The 27,957-nt window shown below is 46.0% G+C and overlaps 1 protein-coding gene across 4 annotated transcripts in view; it reads right to left on the bottom strand.

The window, feature by feature from the left end:
- Positions 1-26,551, bottom strand: part of Xpnpep1 (X-prolyl aminopeptidase 1) — a 55,963-nt gene extending 29,412 nt beyond the window's left edge. Inside the window, exons 1-4 of one of the 4 annotated variants that reach the window (XM_057778902.1) lie at positions 26,445-26,527; positions 15,447-15,577; positions 13,104-13,192; positions 4,993-5,117 (exon numbers count right to left, since the gene is read on the bottom strand). In XM_057778902.1, coding sequence (XP_057634885.1) covers positions 4,993-5,109 — 117 coding nt within the window. In that variant the 5' untranslated portion in view covers positions 5,110-5,117; positions 13,104-13,192; positions 15,447-15,577; positions 26,445-26,527. Of the gene's footprint in view, positions 1-4,992; positions 5,118-13,103; positions 13,193-15,446; positions 15,582-26,098; positions 26,383-26,444 lie in introns of those variants that run through there. The other 3 variants (XM_057778903.1, XM_057778901.1, XM_057778900.1) reach the window with 3 other exon arrangements.
- Between the last annotated feature and the right edge of the window lie 1,406 nt (positions 26,552-27,957).

Raw genomic sequence — 27,957 nt, 5'->3', positions numbered from 1 at the left:
GGCAAGGACCCAGAGCCCCATTTAGTGGCGTGACCCCAAGTGTACAGCCTCTCGCAGGAACTGAAGCGAAGAGCCTGGCTCTGCTGCCGCCATCTTCATCACCCATGGAGCCCAACACCTGCAGATTCTCTCTGCCACCCGCCTCCTGCTCACCCTTAAAGCATGCCCTGTTGTTTCTCCTTCCAATCTCTGTGCTCTCTACCCGGACTCTGGGATTCTACCTGGGCCTACCAAAGGCTTTCCCATGTCTTCCTCCTCTAACCCATACTCAATAACTCCCCTCTGGTCGTGTTACTTTCCTGTCCCGAAATTCTTCCTGAGCGCTAACAGCCAGACGTGGTGGCCCCTGTAACCCCTGCAGGCAGCAGCCTCAAGCAATCAAAGCTATCCTCCACTACAACACCAAGTTTGAGACTAGCCTGGGCTATACGAGAATCTCAAAAAAAAGTAAAAGCTCCTGACTATGGGAACCAAGGTTATGAACAGGAATGAATGACTGACAGATAGCCTTGACCTAAATGTGCCCATGGTGAATGTCTCTGTCTCTCTCACTCTTTTCCCTCTCTACCTCTCTCCTTGCATCCAAATTCTAACTGCCCACAGTCCAACTAAATGTTCTTCTTCAAGGAAGCCTTCCTGAATCCTAATGTCTTAAAGGTCTCTCACATCCGGAATGTGTTCTATACTTACACAAGCTTACGCGGTGAATGGCAGCAGCTTCCAGCGTCAGTGGCTACTAAGCACTTAAAAGACTTGACTGAAAATTTAAGTATTTTAATTTTATTTCGCTTTTATCAATTGCAATGTAATTTTTTTTTTTCGAGACAGTTTCTCTTCATGGTCTTGGCTGTCCTGGAACTCACTCTGTAGACCAGGCTGGCCTCAAACTCACAAAGATCCGCCTGTCTCTGCCTCCCAAATGCTTGGATTAAATGTACCATTACCAGGCAAATTGCAATGAATTTTAAAACAGATATTCAATTATTAGATTCAATTATTAGAAAACCTTTAGATATGCTTAGAACAACTTGGATCTTTGAGTTTACTTTGTCAACTATAAATTTAAAGAAAGGTAAGTACAGACCAAATACTTAAAACTATGTATTCAAATTGAGGTGTTTTATAAACTACCATATTTGAATGGTTCCTATAAAAAGTAATCTATACTCTTTATACTGATATATGAAAATGTTAATTCTTCCAATACACCGGAATAAATAATTTATTAATATTTTATTACCTTACAGTGTGTCTACAGAGTTAAAATTACACACGCCTCACAAAATTCTCCTGGGTGGTGCTGGCTAAACCCTTCCCCAAGACATATGGGATTTTATATTTGATTTCACATCTCTAATTGCGGCTCGTTTATTTCTTTACTCAAAGGGGACTCTCGTTAGCTTCTACAATGCTGATGAGCAAAACAGAAGCGGCTCACACGATGAAACCTGAAGAACAAACCTGCTTTAAGCATTTGCTGACAACGGCCCTGTGACTCACATGTCACAGTCCCCTTTCTGCAGGCAAGAAAGGTCCCCTTTCTTCAGCTGACCAAAGTCTAACACTAAGTGATTGACTGGTTCAGTGGCAAATCTGACATCCAAGCACTTGAACAGATAGTCCCTCAGGCCCACATGGGAGTCACCTGCCTCTACATTTGCCCAGTATCAGTCCCTGGGCAGGCAGGTAGAAACGGCAAACAGCTCAGCCTCCCCTACAAATTCCTGACAGGTAGCTAAGCTACAGCAACAGAAAAACAGCCAGTGCAAAAGGAAAACGGCAGCGGCAGAGGGGTGGGAGGAAGGGAGGATAGCAAGAGCCAGGAATACAGCTGGCATGGTGCCTCACCCTATGATCCCAGCAGTCCAGAGGCTAAGCCAAGGGCTGAGGATCAGAGTTCAAGGCCAGGGACTGGGCAGACAGCTCAGCAGTTGAAAGTGCTTGCTGTTCCTTGCAAAGGACCTGAGTTCAATCCCAGCATCCACGTTGGGCAGATCACAACCATAACTACTTGTAACTTGAGCTCAGGGGCGGGGTCCGACACCTCTGGCCTCTGTGGATACCTGCATTCTTGTGCCATACATCACACACACACACACACACACACACACTGAAAAATAATGAAAAGTTAACTCAAGGCTAGCCTGGGCTACATAGTGAGTTCCAGACCAGCTAAGGCTGTGTAGTGAGACCTGACCTCAGTAAAAAGAGAAACAAAAGGAATATAAGTATTTAAGTTTATGAATTCTAGACAGCAACTTCCTCAACTAGTGACTAGTACTGAGCAATTGTCACTAACCTGACTTATTGTTTTGAGTTGCCAATATATGATGTTTTCCTGGGATCTGAGTCTCAGCCTTCAGTAATGACATTCCAGTAAAAGCTGAAGGCTGAGTAAACCTGCACCAGTCTGTCCCCTGGGCAGTCTTACTACCATTCCCGGAAGGCATATTAGGCCACATCTAAAGTCAGAGGTAAAAGCATCTAAAATTCAATGGGTTTTGGGAAAGACCAGCTTTGTGATAGTTTCTCGTGAACTGCACCCAGGACTGAAAACAGCAAGAAAAACTTGGGTTGACTTAGTTGCAAGAGTGCTCTCTACAGATAGAACAGAGTACAGCCTAACACTGGGCTAAAGAAACAGAAACCCAGACAGGCACACGGCTGCACACACAGCCTGAGCCAGGCCCAGACATGCACACGGCTGCACACACAGCCTAAGTTAAGCCCTTCGACTTTTAACTGGAGGCGTACTAAGGCTCAAATCTTACTGCACTAGGCCACCCTTGGAGGTAACGGGTCACAAATAAAGTGACGTGTTAGGAAGAGAGAAAAGGGAGGAGAGCGAATGGAAAAGGAAAGAAGGGGATGAGAGCAAGAGGGGAGGGGAAGCCCTTATCACTGGTCACCTCCTGTCATATGCAGTGGAGCCCTGAGGACTTAGGGAAAGCAATCTAGTCACAAATGGCAAGAACACGGACAGGAAGCATCTGAAGCAGTCAGACTCCTAGAGCCTGAAGAATAATGGTGGAGTATAGGCGCAGGGAAGAAGGGAAACGGGACAGAGGGGTCCTCTGATGGGCAGAGTTTGATGAAAAACTTGTAGCAATCTGCTATGTAAACAACATGTGCGTGTTGCTAACACGACAGCATGCATTCTAAGTAAGTGTAAATTCTGCGTCTGTGGCACATCTGACACACGCCTCAGAACACATGTGGAGAGCACATCTAAAGAACACATACCTCTGTATGTGCTGGATCTCAGCAGCTTACAATCACAGCCTCGCTTGCCACCTGATCCCTCACGGTAGACCCCATCACTGTTTGTTCCACATGACAAGGAGAGGGGACCAAGGAGTCACAGCAATCACATGACGGGGAGAGGGGGACCCAGGAGTCACAGCAACGGTGCTCTCACTTGGGACTCTGACCTGGGATGAAGGCTGCAGCTCAGTCTTGGAAGTGAGGGATAAGGAAATGAGGGCCTAGCAGTTTATATTCCCTACTCCATAGCCTGCCGTTGGCCCAGAAAAATGATGTAGAGCAAAGGGGTTGTGACCCGCACGTCAAGAACCTGGTCTAAACTCTCACAAAGCATCTTCAGTGTCCGTGGTGTCTCTAAACAGCTTCTGCCACTTGCACGTGAGGAATCCTCAACAGAGCCTTATCGCACACGGATGCTTGGTTTTTACTTCCCTAAAACTTCACCAGGGAAGCTGTCTGCCTCCCTGGCTGTGCTCCTAGTAACACTCCTACCTGGACCCCCTGCCCTTCTCCCCCCTATTTCCACAACCCACACTGTATGCACCCTTTATCTCACAGATCCCCCATGATCCTCCTCTCCTCCTCCCGTGGCCACAGCCTCAACTAGCTTTCCTCACAGGAGTTACCCACTCTCGGTCTTATTAGAGACTTGTGTGTGTGTGTGTGTGTGTGTGTGTGTGTGTGCGCACGCGTGCGCGCAAGCGCTTTTGTGTCTGTAGGTGATTATGCACACATGCATGGGTACCTGCAGAGGCAATAGAGGCATTGTATAACCTAGAGCTAGAGTCACAGGCAGTTAGGAGCCACCTAGTATGGAGCTGGGATCAAGCTTAACTCTGCCGGAAGATCGGCTACTGTTCCTAACCACTGAGGCACTGCCCCCGCCCCATACATAGATATCTTGACCCCACTACTAAAATGATTCTTTTCCTTTGGCTTCCTCTGTGTAGCCTGGCTGTCCTGGACTCACTCTGTAGACCAGGCTGACTGCCTCTGCCTCTGCCTCAAGTGTGGGAATTAAAGGTGTGTGTCTCCACCGTCCAGCTAACTGATTCTCAAGGCAGAGAACAATTCTCCTGTTGGCACGCAGCACAACCGCTGAGGGAGTTGCCTTGCACACAAGCAGAGGCTGGAAAAAACAAACACACAGAGGCTTCACTGGGAAACTAAAGCACTTTGTACACCGTTTCTTCTCTCATTAAAACCAGAACCACGGTGACGGCAGGGGACCAACCTCCCATCTTTGTAGCCTTTTAGTCACATGTCACACCTGCTGGCTTGCCTACATCAAGTTAGTCCCAGACTTCACTCATTACCACTAAGATGGAGCTCATGACGGCTTTCTACCTATCTTCTAGCAATGCCAGAAGCTGGCAGGACCATCTCCTTAGACACGGGGAGGTAAGAGACAATTCTGATGGGGTCAGAGCACAGCAGAAGCAGTGGATAGAAGACATCAGCAATGGAAAGATCCTGAATGGATAGCCTTAATTTGCCCGCTGATTTCTTCCCAATTTACTGAAAGAGCTAAATTCCCTGAGAACAAGGAAGCAAGGGTCAATGCATTCAGTGAGACTTAATCAGGTGTGTGTCTGGTCCTATGTCAGGCCCCAGATGACACACTTACTATGGCTCACAACTAGAATTCTATAAACATGATAGAGCCGAGGGAAGAGAAAAGGCAAGGAGGGTCGATTGGCCCTTTCTTCAGCCATCTCCACTTGGTACCTGGTGGGCATCTCCTGACGGGATGATATAGGCCTGGATTGGTTCTGCCACATACTCGGCATTCCTCATAGCTTGTCGCAGCTGCCGCAGCAGCTCTGATGTCACCTTTGGAGCCATCCTGTGGACTGCAACAACAAGAGAATTTGTTCCAAAACCAGTCTGTGCCCCCGCAACTGAACTGACTAGTAGTTCAAAGCAAGCTAAATGAGGGTACCTCCACATCCCATCCTCCCGCGTCCCATCCTCCCGCGTCCCATCCTCCAGCGACTAAATGAGGGCACCTCCCACATCATCCATCCTCCTACATCATCCATCCTCCCACATCCATCCTCCCGCGTCCCATCCTCCCGCGTCCCATCCTCCCGCGTCCCATCCTCCCGCGTCCCATCCTCCCGCGTCCCATCCTCCCGCGTCCCATCCTCCCGCGTCCCATCCTCCCGCGTCCCATCCTCCCGCGTCCCATCCTCCCGCGTCCCATCCTCCCGCGTCCCATCCTCCCGCGTCCCATCCTCCCGCGTCCCATCCTCCCGCGTCCCATCCTCCCGCGTCCCATCCTCCCGCGTCCCATCCTCCAGCGACTAAATGAGGGCACCTCCCACATCATCCATCCTCCCACATCATCCATCCTCCCACATCCATCCTCCCACGTCCCATCCTCCCGCGTCCCATCCTCCCACGTCCCATCCTCCCGCGTCCCATCCTCCCGCGTCCCATCCTCCTGCGACTTCATCTTCAAACTGACGATTCCACCACCAGACCAAGACTGAAGCAGCCAGAGACACTTATGTTTATAGTTATTAAATATTACTTCTAAACAGCCATTAGGTGGCAAGAAAAAGTGTGCCACTAAGACACATTTCCTGATTATCTTGCACTTCTAGGACATTATTCTAAGAAGATAATTAACAGGTATATAAAAGTATAGGTGTCAACCTTTGTTTATAGCTATGGAAGAAACAGTAATTATTGGTTAGATAAACAATAATGCATAGAACACAAAGCAACCACAAAGAACTAGACAGACCTAGGAAATTGTTACATAGGTGTGAGTATGCAATGTATATTGGAGAGATATCTAGGCCTGGTGGGTAACTAAAAACATTTTGCAAGGACATACATAGATTGCTCTACTTTAAAACTGTATTTTAAAATATACACGTGCTAAGATTTTTACTTTGAAGTGTCTTAATTTGGAGACTTAATTTTGAGGTTTCCATTGTTGTGATAAAATACCGTTACCAAAAGCAACCTGGGGCAGAGGTTTCTTTCAGCTTAGGGTTCCACATCACAGCCCATCACTGAAGGAAGTCAGGGCAGGACCTGGAGGTGGGGGCTGGTGAGGAGGCCATGGAGGATGCTGTTCACTGGTAGGCTCCTCATAGCTTGCTCTGCGACATGCCAAAGTGCCAAGGACCATGATGGCAAGTGCTCAGCTCTAAATGGAACAACTATATCACCCACTCCGAAGCTCAGAGAGCATCGTACAATAGGGAACCTAAAGCACATAAGAGCCAGAGGATGGAGAGCAGTGTGACAGCCGACGTCATTGTCACACTCAGACACTCGAGGACGGGGCATGACAGCTGACATCACTGCCACACTCAGACACTCGAGGATGAGGCGTGACAGCCGACGTCACTGTCACACTCAGACACTCGAGAACAGGGCATGACAGCCGACGTCACTATCAACACTTGAAGACGAGGCGTGACATCCGACGTCATTGTCACACTCAGACACTCGCTATGGCTGTGGTTATCCACATAAGAGCCACTCAGGGCTGGGCCTGCCAACAGTTCATCCCCAACAAGGCTCCACCCATCTCCGAGAGGGGACCGCCAGTTTCTGGGAGGGGCTGTAGTTTTCTTCAGTGATGCAGCCACTGATAGTTGTCTATGCTTCGATAAGACACTCGACCACACTTGTGCAAGCAACTCCTAATAAAGCTAAGTAGATCACATATAAGCACAAAGTAGGAGGTGACTTAATGAGAAGACAGGTTTCAATGCGAAAGTGGAGGGGATGAGTATAATGGTGGTAAAAATAACCAAAATTCATTTTGTAAATGTATAAAATTGTCAATTTTTTAGATTTATTTATGTATATGAATGTTTTGCCTACATATATGTATGTGCACCATATACATACATGCCTGGTGCTCTTGGAAGTCAAAAGAATGTGGCAGAACCCCTGGAATGGGACTTAAGTCAGCTGTAAGAGACCATGTGCATATTGGGAATCAAACATAGGTCCTCTGAAAGAGCAATCCGAGCTCTTAACTGCTAAACCATCTCTCCAGGCCCTGCTTAGTAGGTTCTTCAAAAAGATCTTTACTCAACAGATGCTGACATCATCCACTAGATAAGCCTTAATCAGAGTCCTATGGCAACCTAACCAATGACGTCACAATTGAGCATGGTCCTCAGCCCATGCATTACTAGCATAAAACATGCCTAGAATGCTAAAAGTCAAAGTGGAATGAGAGGAGCGGCTGCTGCTTTTGCTGCTGCTGTTGAAGACAAGGTCTCATACACTTAATGAATGGCCTGGAACTTACAACTCTGCTCAGCCTTCTGAGTGCTGGGAACGACAAGTACCACCATACCCAGTTCAAAATCGTCCTTTTAATTTCTAAATTACATTTGTTTGTGTGTTTGTGTGTGCGTGCACGTGCATGTGTATAAGCTGGCTGGCTGAGCAAGAGCTAAAAGGAACAAGACAGTAAGCAGTGCTCCTCCAAGTTCCTGCTTCAGTCCCTGCCCTGACTTCCCTGGATGACTGATTGTGACCTGGAAGTGTAAACGGAAATGAATCCTTTTTCCCCAAGTTGTGTTTGGTGCAGAGTTTCCCCAGCAACAGATAAGAGAACTAGAGCACCGGTGCTTGGCTTTGGGGACAGGATCTCTCTAGATCTCAGGCTGATCCAGCATTCACTATGTAACTCAGGATGGCTCACATTCACAACCCTCCTCCCTCAATCCCAAGAGCTGGGATTGCAGGCAAGTCCCACCATGTCTGTACACAGTATTTTCACTGACCCCCTCCCAAACATCTGTGCTCGACCTACCCATCCCTCGCTCTCCCCCAGGCCCTGACAATCTCTGATCTTTCTCACCATCTCCAGGTTAGACTTTCTCAGAATATTATTCAGCCAGAGTTATATGGTAGGTAGTCTATTGGCCTCTCTCACATAGCAAGATGAAGAAATACCCCATATTTAATACCCCATATTTTTAAGGGGTGCTATCTCACCCTTTAGTTTTGAGTGATATTCTAGAAACTAGCTGTCATTCACCTGTTGAAAGACATCTAGGTGGCTTCCAAGTTTGGTAATGAAGCTGCCTAAACAATCATGTGCAGGGCTCTTATGTGGATATACTGCTTCAGCTTATGTGGGTAAACACCAAGGGATGTGACAGTTCAGTTACATGACAGGCATTTATCAGCATGTAGATAACTGTCAGACTGCTTTCCAAAGTGGCTTGGCCATGGTTCACCAGCAATGAATAAGAGTTCCTGTTGCTCCATATCCTTGACAGCATTAGACATTGTTGGTGCTTGGAATTTTGCAACTCATTTTAAGCAAGTAATGAAAGATCTATTTATCAAGACACAGTCTGATGCACAGTTGTGCAACAATGGGGGGGGGGTTCCAATGAGGCCACTATATTCAAGGACCGACATGATTGCTGCAGCCTACACACACTCTGATTCTGTGAACTAATCCCTTGTACATGCCGAAGATTTGTCATTGTGATTAGTTTAATAAAGGAGCTGACTGGCCAAAAGCTGAACAGAAAAAGATTAGGCAGGAGGGTCAAACTGAGAATGCTGGGAAGGAGAAGGCCAGAGTCAGGAGTCACCAGCCAGACACAGAGGGAGCAGGAGATGTGTCATGCTAATAAAGGTACCACCACGTGGCAGTGCGTAAATAAGGAATATGGGTTAACTTCAAATGTAAGAGTTAGCTAGTAACAAGCCTGAGCTATTAGTGGAGCATTTATAAGCAATATTAAGCTTCTGAGACAATTATTTGGGAAGCGGCCTCTGTATATTAGGAAACAGGTGGGTAGGAGAAAAACATCTGATTACACTCTAACTTGTCCCTGTGAGTCTTTCTCTTCATCCCCACCTGCACCTTGGGTTCTCACACTTCAGTTCTTACGGCGCTCTCAATAGACTTCCCTACAAGCTCACGCCAGTTGTATGAGTCACTGAGAAACTGAGCAGTTCATCATCTGCACAAAAACACCTTTACCAGCTGCACTTCCAACTCAGAGGTGTTTCAGAGCAGATGGCCAGAAGACTTGCCTACTCGTCACTCATGTCCCTGTTCCTTACATTACAGCTGCTTCCAAACACTGTCTTCCAAGGGCCTTCCCTTCCTGTTCTCAAATCTGCTTAGCCAATAGCAGCTCATCTCAGAGAAAGAGTGATCAGAATATCTGGTCTGAAGCCAAGGTTGGAGGCCCAGACATGTAAGTCTAAAGGAGAATAAGGCAAAAAAGGACCACGAGGCTCCTGGCCAGTCTGGGCAAATTAGTGATATGATACACAGCTTCAACATAAAAAGATGACTCTAGATGTGCTCAGGGGGTGTAGCTCAGAGGGGTGCAGCTCGGGGTGGGGGCACAGTGCAGTGGTGGGCAAGCATGCCTAGAATGCGCTAGGCTCTGGATTCAATGCCCAGTACCGCAGACACACACGGGAAGCATCTGAACTGCTATGGATTTGTCTATAACTAGGAGAGTCGCTCAGTATTAAGCACTGTCTAGCACCATGGAGCACTAGGTCCAATCCCCAGCATTGCTCCATTCCCTAGAAGTCGAACTCCCCTGTGCAGATGCTAGCACCTCTCCTGGAGCCACAGTAAAACCCACCATGGACTCAGAACGTCTGAAAACTTGGCCGTGACACTTTCCTGAGTTTCAGAACAGATTATTATGCTTCTAAACTATATTCTGGAGCAAATTAAACCCCATCCCATGTCGTCAGGGGAGGGGTCTCTCTCTCTCTCTCTCTCTCTCTCTCTCTCTCTCTCTCTGTTGCCTATGCTAGTTCAACTCGTTGAACTCAAGAGCACCACCCAGTGCAGCTTTCTGACAGTTGGGACTGTAGGCTGGCACCATCCCCACCCACCCCTCCACCCCTGGCCTACGCCCACCCACCCATTCCCCCGACTCCCCGACCCTCCCATCCCTGGCCTATGTTAACATTTTCACACCAGGCCAACATAAAGACTTCTTCTGAAGCACTGATTCACCCTTGGCTGTACACTAGAACTACTTTGGGAACTTGGGATTTCACTGGCCTGCAGTGCAGCCTGGGCATATGAAACCCTGAAAAGCAAACCCTGAAAGAGTCCACCGCACTTTATTTCGAGACCATTAACTTTCTTACAGAGTTTAGCTAATTCGGGCACATTCCAGGGTAAGGCTTTTGTTGGCCCCACCTGGGAGTTTACAGCACAGCACCAGATGTAGCAGCACTGGCGGCTACGAGCCTCGTGGACAGCAGCAAACATCAAGACCAAGTGGATGTGGTCAAAGTCACCTTCAGCTTCCCTCTCCTCAGCGCCACACCCTGGACTTCGACACTATTTCCTGCCGCACCACTGCTGTCTCTCTCTTTGACCGTCACATCAGGCCTTCTTAGAACCATAAGCATCACGGTTTATTACAAAGGTGAATTTCCTTCCACCCACCCTGACCTCAGCCCCCAGCACTATTCTCAACATTTCCCTTCTTCCTGCCTTCTTATCCTTCAGCCTCATCACACTGGTGGCTGTTTTGGGTCAAACGCAGCCACTTCTTTGTCATCTGTGTCCTTGAACATGATGAAAAAACTCCCAACAGTACAATCAAGAGATAAGGTAAAGGGCAGCAAAGGCAGAGACCACAACATCAGTCAACTCAGAGACTACTTAGACCGGGGTAAGGACACCAGGAAAATGGCCATGTAAAACAACAGCCTATGGAAGTGACTGATGGCTGAAGAGGTAACGCTCGAGGACAAGACTGGCACAACTGTGTACCCCAGCCACTAAGGTGAAGCAGCAGGACAGGCAGCAAGGACGTGACACTCATGACTGGAAAGCCTCAAAGGATAGTTCTGATGAAAACCAGTTATTCTAGAATCATTATGAGAATCTGCAGGTATTAGAGTCTGATGCAGAATAAATTAAGAAGAAATGCAATGGGCTGAATCGTGTAACGGGTATGTATCCTGATTTTCTCTAAAGCAGACGCCAGATCATTTCTGCATCCGTGCATAACTATGCACATTTAGACGACTGAATATCACAATGTTGTGTCTATGATCTTCTCAGAAAAAGCTTTCTAACCGTGAAATAAAAAGCTAAGAACTTGAAGATGCCATATTATAGCATCTCACTCCACATCCTTTTAATTTTTAGAAATGTTAGCAGCTGCCAAGAGCTGAGCAGTGTGCAGGGAAGTGGAAAGCAAAGAGCAACAGACTAGGCCATGATGTAACATTAGCTACACTGCCAGGTATTTTTAAATCATGCCTTAAAGAGAATGACTCACTGAAAAGTCTCCTGCATATGAAATCAGCTCTTAGACCTGAAGCCTTTATCACAAAAGCTTTCCCTGCTCACACTGAAGGCACGGCACATTTCCCTCAGGGGGTGGCGAGCACTGAACACAAGAACAAATGTGAAAGGGCCACATGAAAGAACTCACCAATCACGTGAACCTGGACCTGGGCTCCCACTGCGACTCCCACCCATCCTATTGTAATATTGTAACGGGGGGGGGGGGGGGGGGGGACACGCCAGACACCCTCCAACTTCAGCATCCTAGATCATGCCCAGATGTTCCTGCAAACATCTAGAAACAGCAGTCTGTGTTTCTGCCTGCATGGCTGAGACAGCTGAGGGCTTTGTATGCATTAATGCTTGTTTCTCACAACCATTCCTCCAAGGAAGATTCCATTATTCCCATTTAAAGGAACAGGGGTGAGAAACAGTTAAGGAGTTGCCCAAGTCAGCTGAACCATCGAGAGTCAGAATCCAAGGTCTACGAGATTCTCTAGTTCATGTTCCATTACCAACATTGCTAGGGGACTTACTGGAGGACTAAATGAGCCTCTGACTAGTAGAACCCATACCTGGGCTGATGTCCAGCTGGCACCTACCTCCTTAGCTCCCAGGAGCTACCCTCATACAGTTAGAAGCTTTCTTCCAACTCCAAATTTGATCATTTGAGCCCCTTATGTCCTCCTTTCTTGTCGTCTTCTTTCCTGTCTTCTTCCTAACAGAGCTCAAAAGGAGCTGGACAATCTGTATTTTCAGATGTAAAGCCACACGATTCCCACAGCCACTTCAGGGTGGAGGGCACACTGCAGTGCTGCTAGGGCGGCCACAGCAAAGCGAGGCTGCCTAGTCAGGGGTACGGCGAGAAACTCCTTGTCAGAATTCAGCTTCCTAGCAACAACTGGATGAGGAACTAACAAGTTCTAAGAGAAAAGGGCTGACCTTGGAAATTTTCAAAGAAAAAAAAAACTTTTCCTAATTGCATACTCAATTTATACAGCACAGTAACATATTTTCTCATCTTAGAATCTGACGAAACGTTGAAAACTGATTTCTAAGATCATCAATAGGGACTGTATTAGAGATAAAGGTGGATACTAGAAAAAGCAAAAGACATTTCAAAAGCAATCTCCCCCATCTATCACCATCATTTTCTGGTTTACCAAGTTTTAAAAAAAAAAAATTGGGGCCATGCAAGATGGCCCAGTGGGTGGGTGCTTGCTACCAAGCATGACGAGTTCCAGTCCCAGGATCCACATGGTAGAAGGAGAAAAACCAACCCCACTAAGTTGTCACTTGACCCCCATACATGCACCATGGCATTTACACTCTTACATATAAACAATAAACAAATTCGATAAATTTAAGTGGTAAGTATATAGAGACAGTAACTGATCACCCAGGAAGCCAGAGGACACCATGATTTTCAATTTCCAGACCCTCATCTTAGCCTCACTCAGTGACAAATCCCGTGACCTCTCTTCCCAGTCAACCTGAGGCTGGGACAGGAACTCTTGTGATATTCCATCTAATTTATAAGCAAAATTGTTGTTACCTCTTTCCACACTCTTGTCTCCTGAGGGTGTCGCCTCGTTAGGTTCAATTATTCTTAAATTTCTCAGCTGGAAATCCTGGTGATTCGCCCTTAAAGACAAAGAGCAGAATGCTGCAGACTTTGGCCCCAGGAAACGTGGCAAGGCTCAGTCAAAGGCGGCGTCAGGTTGGCTGAGCAGTCTTCCCGCGTGAGTCACAACTCTGACCCTGGTATCAGTGATGGCACACCAGTTTCGGATAAACCACCCTCCGCTCTGTGCACCCCAGAGCAGGGAGCACTTCCCCATGGGGCATGTCAGATTGCCAATGTCAAACACCCACCGCAGCCTGACCTCCTCAGCTCACCACCAATTCGTGAATTCTCTTCAATTCCATCTAATCCCATACTAGGCGAAGATTTCTTTCCCGTAACTAAGCCCTCAATGACGATTTCTCACTTGGACAAGGTTCTACTTAGCTCCGTTCCCCTTTCCCGTGGTCCCCTAGTCTTTCCCTCCAGTTTCAGTCTCTCCTCCTGGCAGCTTGATCATTTCAAGCATTTACCTCACTTCCTTCCCACCTTGGATAGCGACTCTTGTTCGTTTGCTGGCTGTGCTGCTTCTCTCTCCCTGTTGGTGGCCCTCGGGGAGTTTACCTTCATGGGCTGGGGATGCAGCTCAGTTGGCAGAATCCTTGCCAAGCATGCAGGAAGTCATGGGCTCAGTCCCCAGCATTGCACAAACCAGGCACAGAAGAACATGCTCAAAACTGGAACTTCAAAGTTACCCTACACTACTTAGTTCAAGGTCAGCCTGGGATACGTGAGCATCTGTCTCAAGGAACTGAAATTTATCGTCAGCCAGGCATGTGGTACCAACCTGATCCTGTGGTCCCAGCTCTCCTTAGGAGGCTGAAGCAGCAGGAGGGGAGAGTTCGAGTATACCCGGGCCTACAAAGTGAACACCTATCTCAAAAAAAAAGGGGGGGGCGGGATGTAAACTTTTCTGGACCAGAAACTGTCTATGAAGAGCTTGGTCCTGGCTCATACAAGGACTTCTGCCACAGCTTGCCAATTTTCACATTAACTTCTTAGGCAAATCCTCCATGGGGACCCTGGATCTCAGGCATAAAGGCCTATATCTGAATCTGATACTTTCCCGGGCAAGTTCACCAGCATCCCAGGCAAGCTTTAAGTCCCTCCAAATCTGTGGCACCTGAGAATTCTCTATCATGTTCGCTCGGGGACTGTCTGAGAACCTTCCAGTACCTAGATGTTGGTGTAGACCCTGCGGGGATGAGACATCTGACTTGTGAGGTGGGGCAAGGGAGACAGACAGGGGAGAGAAAGCAACAGACGCTGTTCTGCAAAGCGGGAAAAGGAAGGTCGGGCAAGGGAGAAATGGCCTCCTGGAGGTAGGAAGAAGGCCACGTCCATGTGAGACCGCTCAGGAGATCTTTCTGATAACACTCGCCATATTAGCCAAGGATGAGTTTAAAAAGAAAAGGTGACAAAGCTAGCCACATGCAATTATAGAGGAAGAACATGCCAGAAAGGGAGTCTAGCAAATACAAAGGCCATGAAGCCTCTACTGGGACAGAATGAGGCCTTGAATTTGCTGTCCAAAGTAAACCATGCCAGAAATCTCATAGGTGTTAGAGTGTATGACCCAACAAAACACCAGAAAAGAGCAAACACAGGTTTCATTCCAGAAATATAAAGTTGGTCAACATAGGAAATGTAATGGAAGGCACCAGATCAATAAAATAAAGAGCAAAATCAATATCTCAAGACAACTGCAACCCCCAATGAAACTAGAAAGAAATTCCATGAGCAGGAGACAAGCTGGCTGGGCAGGTCAAGGAGCCCACAGCTAGTTCCACGGCTCACTCAGTGGAAGAAGAGGCATGGCTCCCCAAGTTGTCCTCTGACCTCCATATATGCACACACAGAGACAAATAAGTAAAAATTTCCCAACCTAATATTACTACTTTCTATGCGCATTTGTGATTCTGGCCTGAGCAATTAGGCAAGAAAGTGAAACAAATGTCTCCAGATCAGAAAACAAGGAAAATTCTATTTGCAATGCCACTGTTTTGAATAGAAAACCCTAATGAATTCACACAAAAAAAAAAACTAGAGTAACTAAACTCGCCAAAGACATACTATATAAAAATTAATTATACTTCCATACCCTTGCTCTCAACATGATAAAGAAAAATCCATGCTCAATAGCATCAAAAACAATAAAATATTTAATACACTTAGCAAATGAAGTGTACAATGTATACTGTAAAACATACAAAAGATTGGTGACATGAGTTATATAAAATCTGAATATATAGATTTATGGATTTGAAGACTTACTTATCATTAAGATAATACTTGCTGGGTGTAGTGATACACTCAGAGGCAGAGCCCAGTCAATTTCCGTGAGTTAGAGGCCTGCCTTGTCTACAGAGCAAGTCCCAGGACAGTCAGAGCTATACGCAGAATCCCTGTCTCAAAAAGAAAAAAAAATGTTAATATAAGATTGAACATTCTCTATCAAAATCTCAGCTGGCTTCTACGCATAAGCTGATAAGCATATCCTAAAATATAGGAATACAAGGGACTGAGATTAAACAAAAGGGCCTCAATTATCTCAACTCACCAATAAAAAGATAATCATAATTTGAAAAGTCAAAGAATATGAACAGACTTTTCTTCAAATGGTCAAAGATACACACAATGTTCAACATTACTGAATGTGGTGGATCACACAGGAGGTCCCAACACTCAGGAGGCTGAGGGAGAGGACCACCATGAATTTGAGGCCAGCCTAGACTTGAGTGTGCAACCCAACCTCAAAAATCGAGGGCAGAGGGAGAAGAAAAGATGCTCAACATCATTCAGCACCAAAAGTTTGCAGAACAATGATGGGTGGGGCTGTAGCTCAGGAAAAGTGACTCTCCCAACATGCTTGAGGGCCTGGTTTCAGCCCTAGCACTGGAGAAAGGAAAAAGAGGCCACAGGATATCACTTCTCACCCACAAAGTGCAGAGTGCTTACTGCTCTTGCAGAGGACTCAGGTTCAGTCCCAGCACCCACACAGTGGCTCACAACGCCTGTAATTCCAGTTCCAGAGGGTTCAACACCCTCTTTTGATCTTTGCCAGCTCCTGCACATACATACACTCACACACACACACACACCAAAATATACTTTGCACACATGCAAACACACACATAAAATATACTTTGTCGGAGTCCCTGACCAGAGGGCAGGCCTCAAGGTCCCCGCCAGGGAAAGCGGGCCCCTGCTGCTGGGGATGCACTCTCTGCTGTGATCTGCTGGACCTGCTCTGCCTGCGCCCTACTTCCCTTAGTCCCTGGCTCATTGGGGCATCCAGGAGTTCCTGTGTAGGTGCCGAGAAGTTTCATCGGGACGGGTGAGTGTGTGCTATCCTGGGGCGGACTGTCCCGGTAGAGAGCACAAACACCCCTCCCCCAGCTCCTGCTGCAGGGCTTGCTCTCCTACACACCCGCCCCCACCCCCACCCCCAAACCTGCCTTGTCTGCAAGGTCCTTAGCTGTGGAACAGTTTCCTGCCATTTCACTAAGGCTACCAACCCAGAGCAGTGAGTCCCTGACCAGAGGGCAGGCCTCAAGGTCCCCGCCAGGGAAAGCGGGCCCCTGCTGCTGGGGCTGCACTCTCTGCTGTGATCTGCTGGACCTGCTCTGCCTGCGCCCTACTTCCCTTAGTCCCTGGCTCATTGGGGCATCCAGGAGTTCCTGTGTAGGTGCCGAGAAGTTTCATCGGGACGGGTGAGTGTGAGCTATCCTGGGGCGGACGGTCCCGGTAGAGAGCACAAACGCCCCTACACTAAGGCTACCCAACCAGAGCAGCGGGCAGGCCTCAGCAACCCCCGAAAGGGAGCGCAGGCACCTCCAGCTTGTACTGCAGTGTCGCCTGTGTTCTACTGGACCCCGCCCGACCCCTTGCATTCGGCCTTCTTTACGCGGGTCATTGGAATACCACGCATCCATGTTTTGGTGTTGAGGAGTTCACCTGGAAGGGAACGGTTCCTGCCCCTACACTGAGGAGATACACCTAGAGAGTTAGTCACAGCAAAGACTGGTCCAAGACATCAGGCCTCTCCTGGCTCCATTTGAAGGAAAAGATGGGCAGGCGCCAATGCAAGAATTCCCCCAACAACTTGAAAGGCAACGTGACATCACCAGGATCCAGGAGTCCCGAAATGAGAAGTCTAAACCCTAATACAGAAGAACTAGAAGAATTCGACTCAAAAGTGAATTTTATGAAAATAATAGAGGACCTTAAACAGGAGGTGAAAAACTGCCACAACCAATTAGAGATTACAAACAAAAAGGTAGAGGAAATGAATAAATATCTCAAAGATACCCAAGAAAACCAAGAGAAACAAGAAAAAGTAATCAAACAGGTAAGGGAAACGGTTCAAGACTTGAAGAACGAAGTGGAAGTAATAAAGAAAACACAAACCGAGGGAAGGATGGAGATGGAAAATTTGAATAAACGAACAGGAACTACAGAGACAAGTACCACCAACAGATTACAAGAGATAGAAGAAAGAATCTCAGACACTGAAGATACCATAGAGAAAATAAACACTCTCATCAAAGAAAACAGCATAATCAACAAATTCTCATCACAAAACATTCAGGAAATCTGGGACACAATAAAAAGACCAAACCTAAGAATAATAGGGATAGAAGAAGGAGAAGAAGTACAGCTCAATGGTCCAGAAAATATATTTAATAAAATTATAGAAGAAAACTTTCCCAACCTTAAGAAAGATATTCCTTTGAAGGTCCAAGAAGCATACAGAACACCAAATCGACTGGATCAAAAAAAAACATCTCCTCGTCATATAATAATCAAAACACAAAACATACAGAATAAAGAAAGAATATTAAGAGCTGCAAAGGAAAAAGGTCAAGTTACCTATAAAGGTAAACCTATCAGACTTACACCTGATTTCTCTATGGAAACCATGAAAGCCAGAAGGTCCTGGATAGATATACTGCAGAAACTACGAGACCATGGATGCAAGCCCAGACTACTATACCCAGCCAAGCTTTCGTTCACTATAAATGGAGAAAACAAAGTTTTCCAGGATAAAAACAAATTTAAACAATACGTAGCCACAAATCCAGCCCTTCAGAAAGTAATTGAAGGAAAATCACAAGCCAAGGAGTCCAACAATGCCCACAATAACTCAGACATCTAAAGACCCTTCACCAGCACAACTTGAAGAAGGGAAACACACAAACTCTACTACCAAAGGAAAGAAAGAAAGAAAGGAAAAATGACCGGAGTTAACAACCACTGGTCATTAATATCACTTAATATCAATGGACTCAACTCACCTATAAAGAGGCACAGGCTAAGAGATTGGATACGAAAACAGGATCCAACATTCTGCTGCTTACAAGAAACACACCTCAACCACAAAGACAGACATCTACTCAGAGTAAAGGGCTGGGAAAAGGTTTATCAAGCAAACGGACCTAAGAAACAAGCAGGTGTGGCCATACTAATTTCTAAGAAAGTTGACTTCAAACTAAAATCAATCAAAAGAGATGGAGATGGACATTTTTTACTCATAACAGGAACAATTCACCAGGATGAAATCTCAATCCTGAATATATATGCCCCTAATATAAAAGCACCCACTTATGTAAAAGAAACGTTACTAAAACTCAAGGCAGTCATCAAACCACACACACTAATAGTAGGAGATTTCAACACTCCTCTCTCACCAATGGACAGGTCAATCAAACAGAAACCTAACAGAGAAATAAGAGGATTAAGGGAGGTAATGAATCAAATGGACTTAACAGACATCTATAGAACATTCCACCCAAATAGGAAAGAATATACCTTCTTCTCTGCAGCTCATGGAACCTTCTCGAAAATAGACCACATACTCGGTAACAAAGCAAACTTACACAGTTACAAAAAAATATCGGTAACCACCTGTGTCTTATCAGATCACCATGGATTAAAGTTAGAATTCAACAACAATGCTATCCCCAGAAAGCCTATGAACTCATGGAAACTGGACAGTCAACTACTGAACCTCACCTGGATCAAGGAAGAAATAAAGAAAGAAATTAAAGTCTTTCTTGAATTCAATGAAAACGAAGACTCAACATACTCAAACCTATGGGACACTATGAAAGCAGTGCTAAGAGGAAAATTCATAGCATTAAGTGCCCACTTAAAGAAAACGGAGAAAGCACACATTGGAGACTTAATAGCCCACCTGAAAGCTTTAGAAAAAAAAGAAGCAGACTCACCTAGGAGAAGTAGAAGACTGGAAATAATCAAATTGAGGGCTGAAATCAACAAAATAGAAACACAGAAAACAATCCAAAGAATCAATGAAACAAAAAGCTGGTTCATGGAGAAAATCAATAAGATTGATAAACCCCTATCCAAACTAATCAAACGGCGGAGAGAGAATACGCAAATTAACAAAATCAGAAACGAAAAGGGAGACATAACCACAGACTCAGAGGAAATTCAGAGAATCATTAGATCTTACTACAAAAATCTGTATGCCACAAAATTGGAAAATGTCATAGAAATGGACACTTTTTTAGATAAGTACCATATACCAAAGTTAAACCAGGACCAGGTGAACAATCTAAATAGACCTGTTAGTCGCGAAGAATTAGAAGTTGTTATAAAAAACCTCCCCACCAAAAAAAGCCCAGGTCCAGATGGCTTCAATGCAGAATTCTACCAGAACTTCCAAGAAGACCTAATACCTATACTCCTTAATGTATTTCACAATATTGAAACAGAGAAGTCATTGCCAAATTCCTTTTATGAAGCTGAAGTTACTCTGATACCAAAACCACACAAAGACACAACCAAGAAAGAGAACTACAGGCCAATCTCACTCATGAACATCGACGCAAAAATATTCAATAAAATACTGGCAAACCGAATCCAAGAACACATCAGAAAAATTATCCATTATGATCAAGTAGGCTTCATCCCAGAGATGCAGGGCTGGTTCAACATACGAAAATCTATCAATGTAATCCATCATATAAATAAACTGAAAGAAAAAAACCATATGATCATTTCATTAGATGCTGAAAAAGCATTTGACAAAATTCAACATCCCTTTATGATAAAGGTCTTAGAGAGATTAGGAATACAAGGGTCGTTCCTAACTATAATAAAAGCTATTTATAGCAAGCCGTCAGCTAACATCAAATTAAATGGAGAGAAACTCAAAGCTATTCCACTAAAATCAGGAACACGACAAGGTTGTCCACTCTCTCCATACCTCTTTAATATAGTGCTTGAAATTCTAGCAATAGCAATAAGACAACATAAGGGGATCAAAGGGATTCAAATCGGAAAGGAAGAAGTTAAACTTTCATTATGTGCAGACGATATGATAGTGTACATAAGCGACCCCAAAAACTCCAGCAAAGAACTCCTTCAGCTGATAAACACCTTTAGTAGCGTTGCAGGATACAAGATCAATTCCAAAAAATCAGTTGCCCTCCTATACACAAAGGATAAGGAAGCAGAGATGGAAATCAGAGAAGCATCACCCTTCACGATAGCCACAAATAGCATAAAATATCTTGGGGTAACCCTAACCAAGGAAGTAAAGGATCTATTTGACAAGAACTTTAAGTCAATGAAGAAAGAAATTGAGGAGGATACCAGAAAATGGAAGGATCTCCCTTGCTCTTGGATAGGGAGGATCAACATAGTAAAAATGGCAATTCTACCGAGGGCAATTTATAGATTCAATGCAATCCCCATTAAAATCCCATCAAAATTCTTCACAGATCTTGAGAGGACAATAATCAACTTTATATGGAGAAACAAAAAACCCAGGATAGCCAAAACAATCTTATATAATAAAGGATCGTCTGGAGGCATTACCATCCCTGACCTCAAACTCTATTACAGAGCCTCAGTATTGAAAACAGTTTGGTATTGGCATAAAAACAGAGAAGTCGACCAATGGAACCGAGTAGAAGACCCTGATTTTAACCCACAAACTTATGAACACCTAATTTTTGATAAAGGAGCTAAAAGTATTCAATGGAAAAAAGAGAGCATCTTCAACAAATGGTGCTGGCAGAACTGGTTGTCAACCTGTAGAAGAATGAAAATAGATCCATATCTATCACCATGCACAAAACTCAAGTCCAAATGGATTAAAGACCTCAATATTAGTCTGAACACACTGAACCTGATAGAAGAAAAAGTTGGAAGTACTCTACAACATATGGGTACAGGAGATCACTTCCTACGTTTATCCCCAGCAGCACAGACATTAAGGGCAACATTGAATAAATGGGACCTCCTGAAACTGAGTAGCTTCTGTAAAGCAAAGGACACTGTCACTAAGACAAAAAGGCAACCCACTGACTGGGAGAAGATCTTCACCAACCCTGCAACAGACAAAGGTCTGATCACCAAAATATATAAAGAACTCAAGAAACTAAACTTTAAAATGCTAATGAACCCAATAAAAAAATGGGGCACTGATCTGAACAGAGAATTCTCAACAGAAGAAATTCAAATGGCCAAAAGACACCTAAGGTCATGCTCAACCTCCTTAGCGATAAGGGAAATGCAAATTAAAACAACTTTGAGATACCATCTTACACCTGTCAGAATGGCTAAAATCAAGAACACCAATGATAGCCTTTGCTGGAGAGGTTGTGGAGAAAGAGGCACACTCATTCATTGCTGGTGGGAATGCAAACTTGTGCAACCACTTTGGAAATCAGTGTGGCGATTTCTCAGGAAATTTGGGATCAACCTACCCCAAGATCCAGTAATACCACTATTGGGAATATACCCAAGAGATGCCACATCAAATGACAAAAGTATCTGTTCAACTATGTTCATAGCAGCATTGTTTGTAATAGCCAAAACCTGGAAACAACCTAGATGCCCTTCAATGGAGGAATGGATGAAGAAAGTGTGGAATATATACATATTAGAGTACTACTCAGCAGTAAAAAACAATGACTTCTCGAATTTTGCATGCAAATGGATGGAAATAGAAAACACTATCCTGAGTGAGGTATCCCAGACTCAAAAAGAGGAACATGGGATGTACTCACTCATAATCGGTTTCTAGCCATAAAATAAAAGACATTAAGCATATAATGTGTGATCCTATAGAAGCTAAATAAGAAAGTGAACCCAAAGAAAATCATATAGTCATCCGCATGAAGAGGGGGAAGTAGACAAGATTCCAGGGCAAAAACTGGGAACTTGCGGGTGAGGTGGCATGGGGCAAAGGGGAAATGGGATGAGAAATATGAGAAGGGGAGGATGGGAGGAGCTCGGAGGATTGGGATGGTTGGGATATAGGAAGGATGGATACGGGAGCAGCGAAGTATATATCCTATCTAAGGGAGCCATCTTAGGGTTGGCAAGAGACTTGACTCTTGAGGGGTTCGCAGGTGTCCAGGAATATGTCCCCAGCTGGTACCTTGGGCAACTAAGGAGAGGGAACCTGAAATGTCCCTATCCTATACTGATGAATATCTTGCATATCACCTTAGAACCTTCATCTGGCGATGGATCGAGGTAGAGTCTCAATTTGGAGCAATGGTCTGAGCTCTTAAGGACCAAATGAGGAGCAGAAGGAGGGAGAACATGACCAAAAAATCAGGACCACGAGGGATGCACCCACCCACTGTGACAGTGGAACTGATTTATTGGGAGCCCACCAAGGCCAGCTGGTCTGGGACTGAATAAGCATGGGTTGATTCCGGACTCTCTGAGCATGGCGGTCAATGAAGACTGATGAGAAGCCAAGGACAATGGCACTAGGTTTCGATCCTAATACATGAACTGGCTTTGTGGGAGCTTAGCCTGTTTGGACGCTCACCTTTCTGGACGTAGATAGAAGGACCTTGGTCTTCCCGCAGGGCAGGGAATTTGGACTGCTCTTCAGTATCGAGAGGGAGGGGGAATGGAGTGGGGGGAGGAGAAGAGGAGTGGGGATAGGGGGAGGGAAGTGGGGGGAGGGCAATATTTGGGAGGAGGGGAGGGAAATGGGAAATGGGGAGCAGGTGGAAATTTTAATTAAAAAAGAATAAAAATAAATAAGTAAAAAAAAAAAAAAAATGGCAATCTTAAAAAAAAAAAAAAAAAAAAAAAAAAAAAATATACTTTGTCTGAGGCAGGGTTTCCCTAGGTAGCTGATTGGCCTGGAACTCACTGCATAGACCAGGCTGATATCAAACTCACAGGATCCACCTGTCTGCATGTCCTGAGTACTAGGATGGTATTAAAGGACAAACCACTAAAAAACACCAACAAGAACAAGTATGGGTGTGGATATAGAAAGTTGGACCCACCAGACATTGCGAGTGGACATGTAAACTGGTGCTGTGGCTTTGGAAACAATTTTCTAGCTCCTTTTAAAATTAAATATGAACTGGACGATGGTGACACAAGCCTTTGATCCCAGCACTCAGGAGGCAGAGGTGGCTGAGTCTCTGTGAGTTCAAGGCCAGCCTGTACTACAGAGTGAGTTCCAAAACAGCCAGAGCTACACAGAAAACAAAAACAAAAACAAAAAAAAAAAAATCCTGTCTCAGAAAAAAAGTAAAGAAAAGAATTAAAATTAAATATGGTTATCCAACCCATGCAATTCCACTGATAGGGATATACTCAAGCAATCTGAAAACACAGCGTCATAAAAACTTGTTCACAAAACTATATGTATAGCTCAGGGGTAGAGCACTTGTCCTGCATGCAGTATACGTAAGACACTGGATTCAACCCCCAGTGCTGTTGAAAAAAAAATGAGGACAAAATTATGCTAAGGGAAAAGCTGTCACAGGTACCTAAAAAAATAAGCGTATGACTCTATCTATTTACATGAATGCAAGAGTGGGCAACCTACAAAGACAAAGTGAGCTTTTAGTTGCCAAGGGCTGAAGGGAATGGGAAGTTGGGGGGAATGAGGACTGAGTCCTGAGGACATGATTAGACTGGGAGCCACTGGCTGCTCTTTGCAGAGGACCTGGAACGGAATCTCAGCACCCACATGGCAGCTCACAACTGTCTGTCCTTTCAGTTACAGGGGATCTGGCGCCTTCTCCTGGCCTCCAAAGGCTCCTGCACACATGCGGTGGACAGAAAACTCATGCATGCACACACATACACAAAATAAAAAAAAAAGTAAGCCTAAAAAAATTTATTTGGGGGTAAAAATGTCCCAAACATCAGTGGCAGTACACAACTCAGTGATTACTAAAGCCGTCCAACTATTCGGTCAAAGTGGTACAGAATCAAGAGTTTAGGCTCTCAACGCCTCCCTCCTCGGTGTTCTATCTGGCTAAGAACTCGTGAAGCCCACACCTTCTACAGATCATGAGCCAAAAAGGACCTACATGGGAAACAGTGTGCAGAGCTCTCCCTGCCGCACCTTCGTAGATGGTGGTTATGGCCAGGACCACTTAAAACCATACATTTGCCTCCCTTTCTCCCTCTCTTGCTAAAAAGAAATCACAACAGAGTTCTAAAGATGCATCCAAACTCCATTCCTAGTGTGTGGGAAGAATCACACAGTTCTAAAGCTGGCGCTGAGGCCAAATAACCAAGTGCTCAGTTTACCCAGTGAAATGAAACAAATGGAACAACGCTGTCCACCGCCACACACAGCCTGCCCTCCTGATTTGAGGACCGCCTTCTCCATTGCGGTCCAACGTTTGGAATACTTCACTAATGTGCCATATCCTGGATGCAGGCTTGGTCAGTACAGTTCTCTGGTCATGATGGCTCGTTCAGATAACAGTGAAAATCAAGTGAATCCGGGGAGAATAAGGCCTAAGAGTCCCGCCCCAACCATGCCGAAATAAGATTGCTTCTACGTGACGGTCAGCCTAGACATCTCTGTGTGACGGTCAGCCTATAAGCCTCATCGCCTGCAACAAGGAAAAAGTCTGCCCAGGCAAGAGCGGGGCAAACTGGAGCTGGAAGTGAAAAGGGGAGGACAAGTGTGACGCCAGTGTCGGCTCCTCTGGCTAAGTGTGACGCCACTGTCGGCTCCTCTGGCTAAGTGTGACGCCAGTGTCGGTTCTTCTGACTTTAGCTTCACTAACACCAGCCCAGCTCTATTTACCTCCTTCTATGAGTTCAGTTTTACCTTCTAAACTGAAAGGAGTCTTCATTTGTACACTGGATGGCACTGGAATGCTACCACTTCAGGGAAGCACCCTGGAACAAAAGGCCTCCTTCTCTCAGTCTGCCAACTGAGGTTCAAGTGCCACCCACCCCCAACACTGTTACTCTATGGATCAAGCAAAGACTGTGGTCTGGTCCTCAGTGGCTCCTCTCAGCCTCTGGAATCACATCATTATCCACCTGCCTGACCTTATTTCCAGCAGAAAACTTCCAGAAGGCCTATCCCTATGGACAGTTACCCACAGGGCACATGTGAATTTCTGGTCACATTTAGCATGCTGCCACAAGACCAGGTCCAGCTCAAGGTAGGATTGAGATGTCCACTCACAAAAAACAAGCATAATATGGTCAGAATTCCACGAATATGTCAGGCTGTGGGGTCTCATGAGTTCAGTCTAGCCTCAGCTGGTCTTAGAGGATGGGTAACCCTATGTGGATCGCCACAGTTTTCATTCTGACCTTTGTGTACTTAGCATTTCCCACTTTTAATAGCTAAGTGTGCCTGGTCTGGGGGAAGTATAAACTGCAACATGTTCAACATGAGGAGGCTGAGGAATATCTTCGCACTTCCTATATCCAAGGAGAACCCAGAGCGGGTTCCTGGTGGGCTTTTCCGGAAGGTTATGCTAATCTATTTCCTGATACAGCCCCAGAGATCATTTGTGTGGGGAGGGACTCCACGGCTGCCTGTCTCTGTGAAGGGATTGAATCGAGAGGTAAAAATGCAGACATCAGAATGGTCAGGATTGTAACTTTAGATTGCTGCTGGGGAGGAAAGATATGAACAGGGACAGAACCACCTCAGGGTACCCGGCGTAGATTCAAGAAGGACCAACTTCCTGCAACAGCAGGGCCTTTCCCCCGTCGGGGTTGGTGAAGATCGCGGTCCGCCTGGGTCGGGCGAGGCAGTTCCTCCTGCACACTGGTCCCGGGACGGACTCCGGCCCCCAGAGGTGCCCGCGGCCCCGCCGGAAGCGAGCTGAGTACAGCCGGGCTGCACGGATCGATCCCCGGCTCCAGTTCGGAAGGCTCCCGCCAGTCTCGGCCATCCCCCGACGGCCGCGGGCCCGCCGCTCCTCGCCCTCTCTTCCCTACCCTCCCGGGTGTGCAGCTCGCGCGCCCGGCCAGCCGGCACAGTCCCCTCACCTTACTCGCGGTGCCTTTCTGGAGGCTGCCATTCGGCGGTGACGTGCCCCAGCCCACGTCAGGGGAGCGCAGACCAGCTGATCACCGGCGGCCAGGCGCGCGCACCGGAAAAGCCACGCCCCCCTCTGTGGCGTGCTCACGCAGGACCCCGCCCAGCTGTAGGCTCCACCCATTTGCGGGAAGAGGCGTGGCCACATTTCAGAAGTCAGAACCCCTGCAGGCAGGCTGTTGCTTAGAGAGGGCAACCAGTTGGAAAGAGGGCGCCATTCTCCTGCGCGTCGCAGTCCTTCCCCTAAGAGGAAGGAGAAGAGTTTTCCCGCTAATGAGGCTGCAGTGCTTCCCGGGTGTGTTCCAACCCTCAGGTCAGCTAAGACGAGTGGGGTCCTGAAGACACTGGATCAGGATATAACTTGCTGAGACCTTAGAAATGTCATCCAAATGATTTTTTTAGACAACTGCTGTTCACTTCACTTGGATAACTACTGAGCCCTTCAAGGTTAAGGCGTTCAAACCTAGCCCCTAACCCCAAACACAAACGCGTTCTCCAAAGAGCTTTTTCATCTCAATCAGTAGCTATTCCATGCCCTCAAAGGGCTAAAGTCTTGAAGTGATGTCTGCCTTCTACCCAGCCTACGTCCCATTTGCCGAAAATCCGCTTGGTCCTGGCTTCGAAATTAGATCCCAAGCCCACCCACTTTTCATTATCTCTTCCTGTCCCCTATCTGATGATGTCACTTCCAGCGCACCTGTGTGACACCACACTGCAGCCAGAACGATCCCATCCCGAGGTTCCCTGCAGTGTTTGCTGTAGTCAACTTGTCATGCTCTAGAATTTCCTGGGAGAAACACCTCTAAGCCTGTCTATGAGAATTGTTTTGAGGTGTTAATTAATAAGTGAAGGCCCATCTTAATTGTGGGCAGAACCACTCTCTAGGCGAGGGATCCCAGACAATATAAATCGGTGAAAACAGCTCTCTGCTCTTGACTATGGATATCACGGCTTCTGTCCACTGTGACGTCCCTGACATGATGAACATGATGAACCTGTAACTGAAAGCCAAATAAACCCTCTATCCCTCAAATTCCTTTGCAGAATATTTTTCTCGCAGCAGCAAGAAACTAAGACATTCCCCCATTCCATTCAGGATGAAATCACAGCTCACACCTGTCTCACTGCTGGCCTTCGCCATCCCTGGAAGGGCTGAGCACAATCAGGATCTCTTCCTCCAAGCGTCACCTCCTCAATGAAACCTATGGAAAGCTGTAAAGTCCTCTGACACATCCAGTCTCCCAACACCTGCTATTTTTCCCATTTCACCATTGTTGCCATGACTTTTTTTTTGTTTTTTTTTTTTTGTTTGTTTTTCGACACAGGGTTGCTCTGTAGCTTTGGAGCCTATCCTGGAACTAGCTCGTGTAGACCAGGCTGGCCTCAAACTCACAGAGATCCGCCTGCCTCTGCCTCTCAAGGGCTGGGATTAAAGGTGTGTGCCACCACCGCCCGGCTCACATG

This window comes from Chionomys nivalis, chromosome 8 (assembly GCF_950005125.1).
Source record: "Chionomys nivalis chromosome 8, mChiNiv1.1, whole genome shotgun sequence".
NCBI lineage: Eukaryota > Metazoa > Chordata > Mammalia > Rodentia > Cricetidae > Chionomys > Chionomys nivalis.
This window is presented reverse-complemented; position numbering and strand designations above follow the sequence as displayed.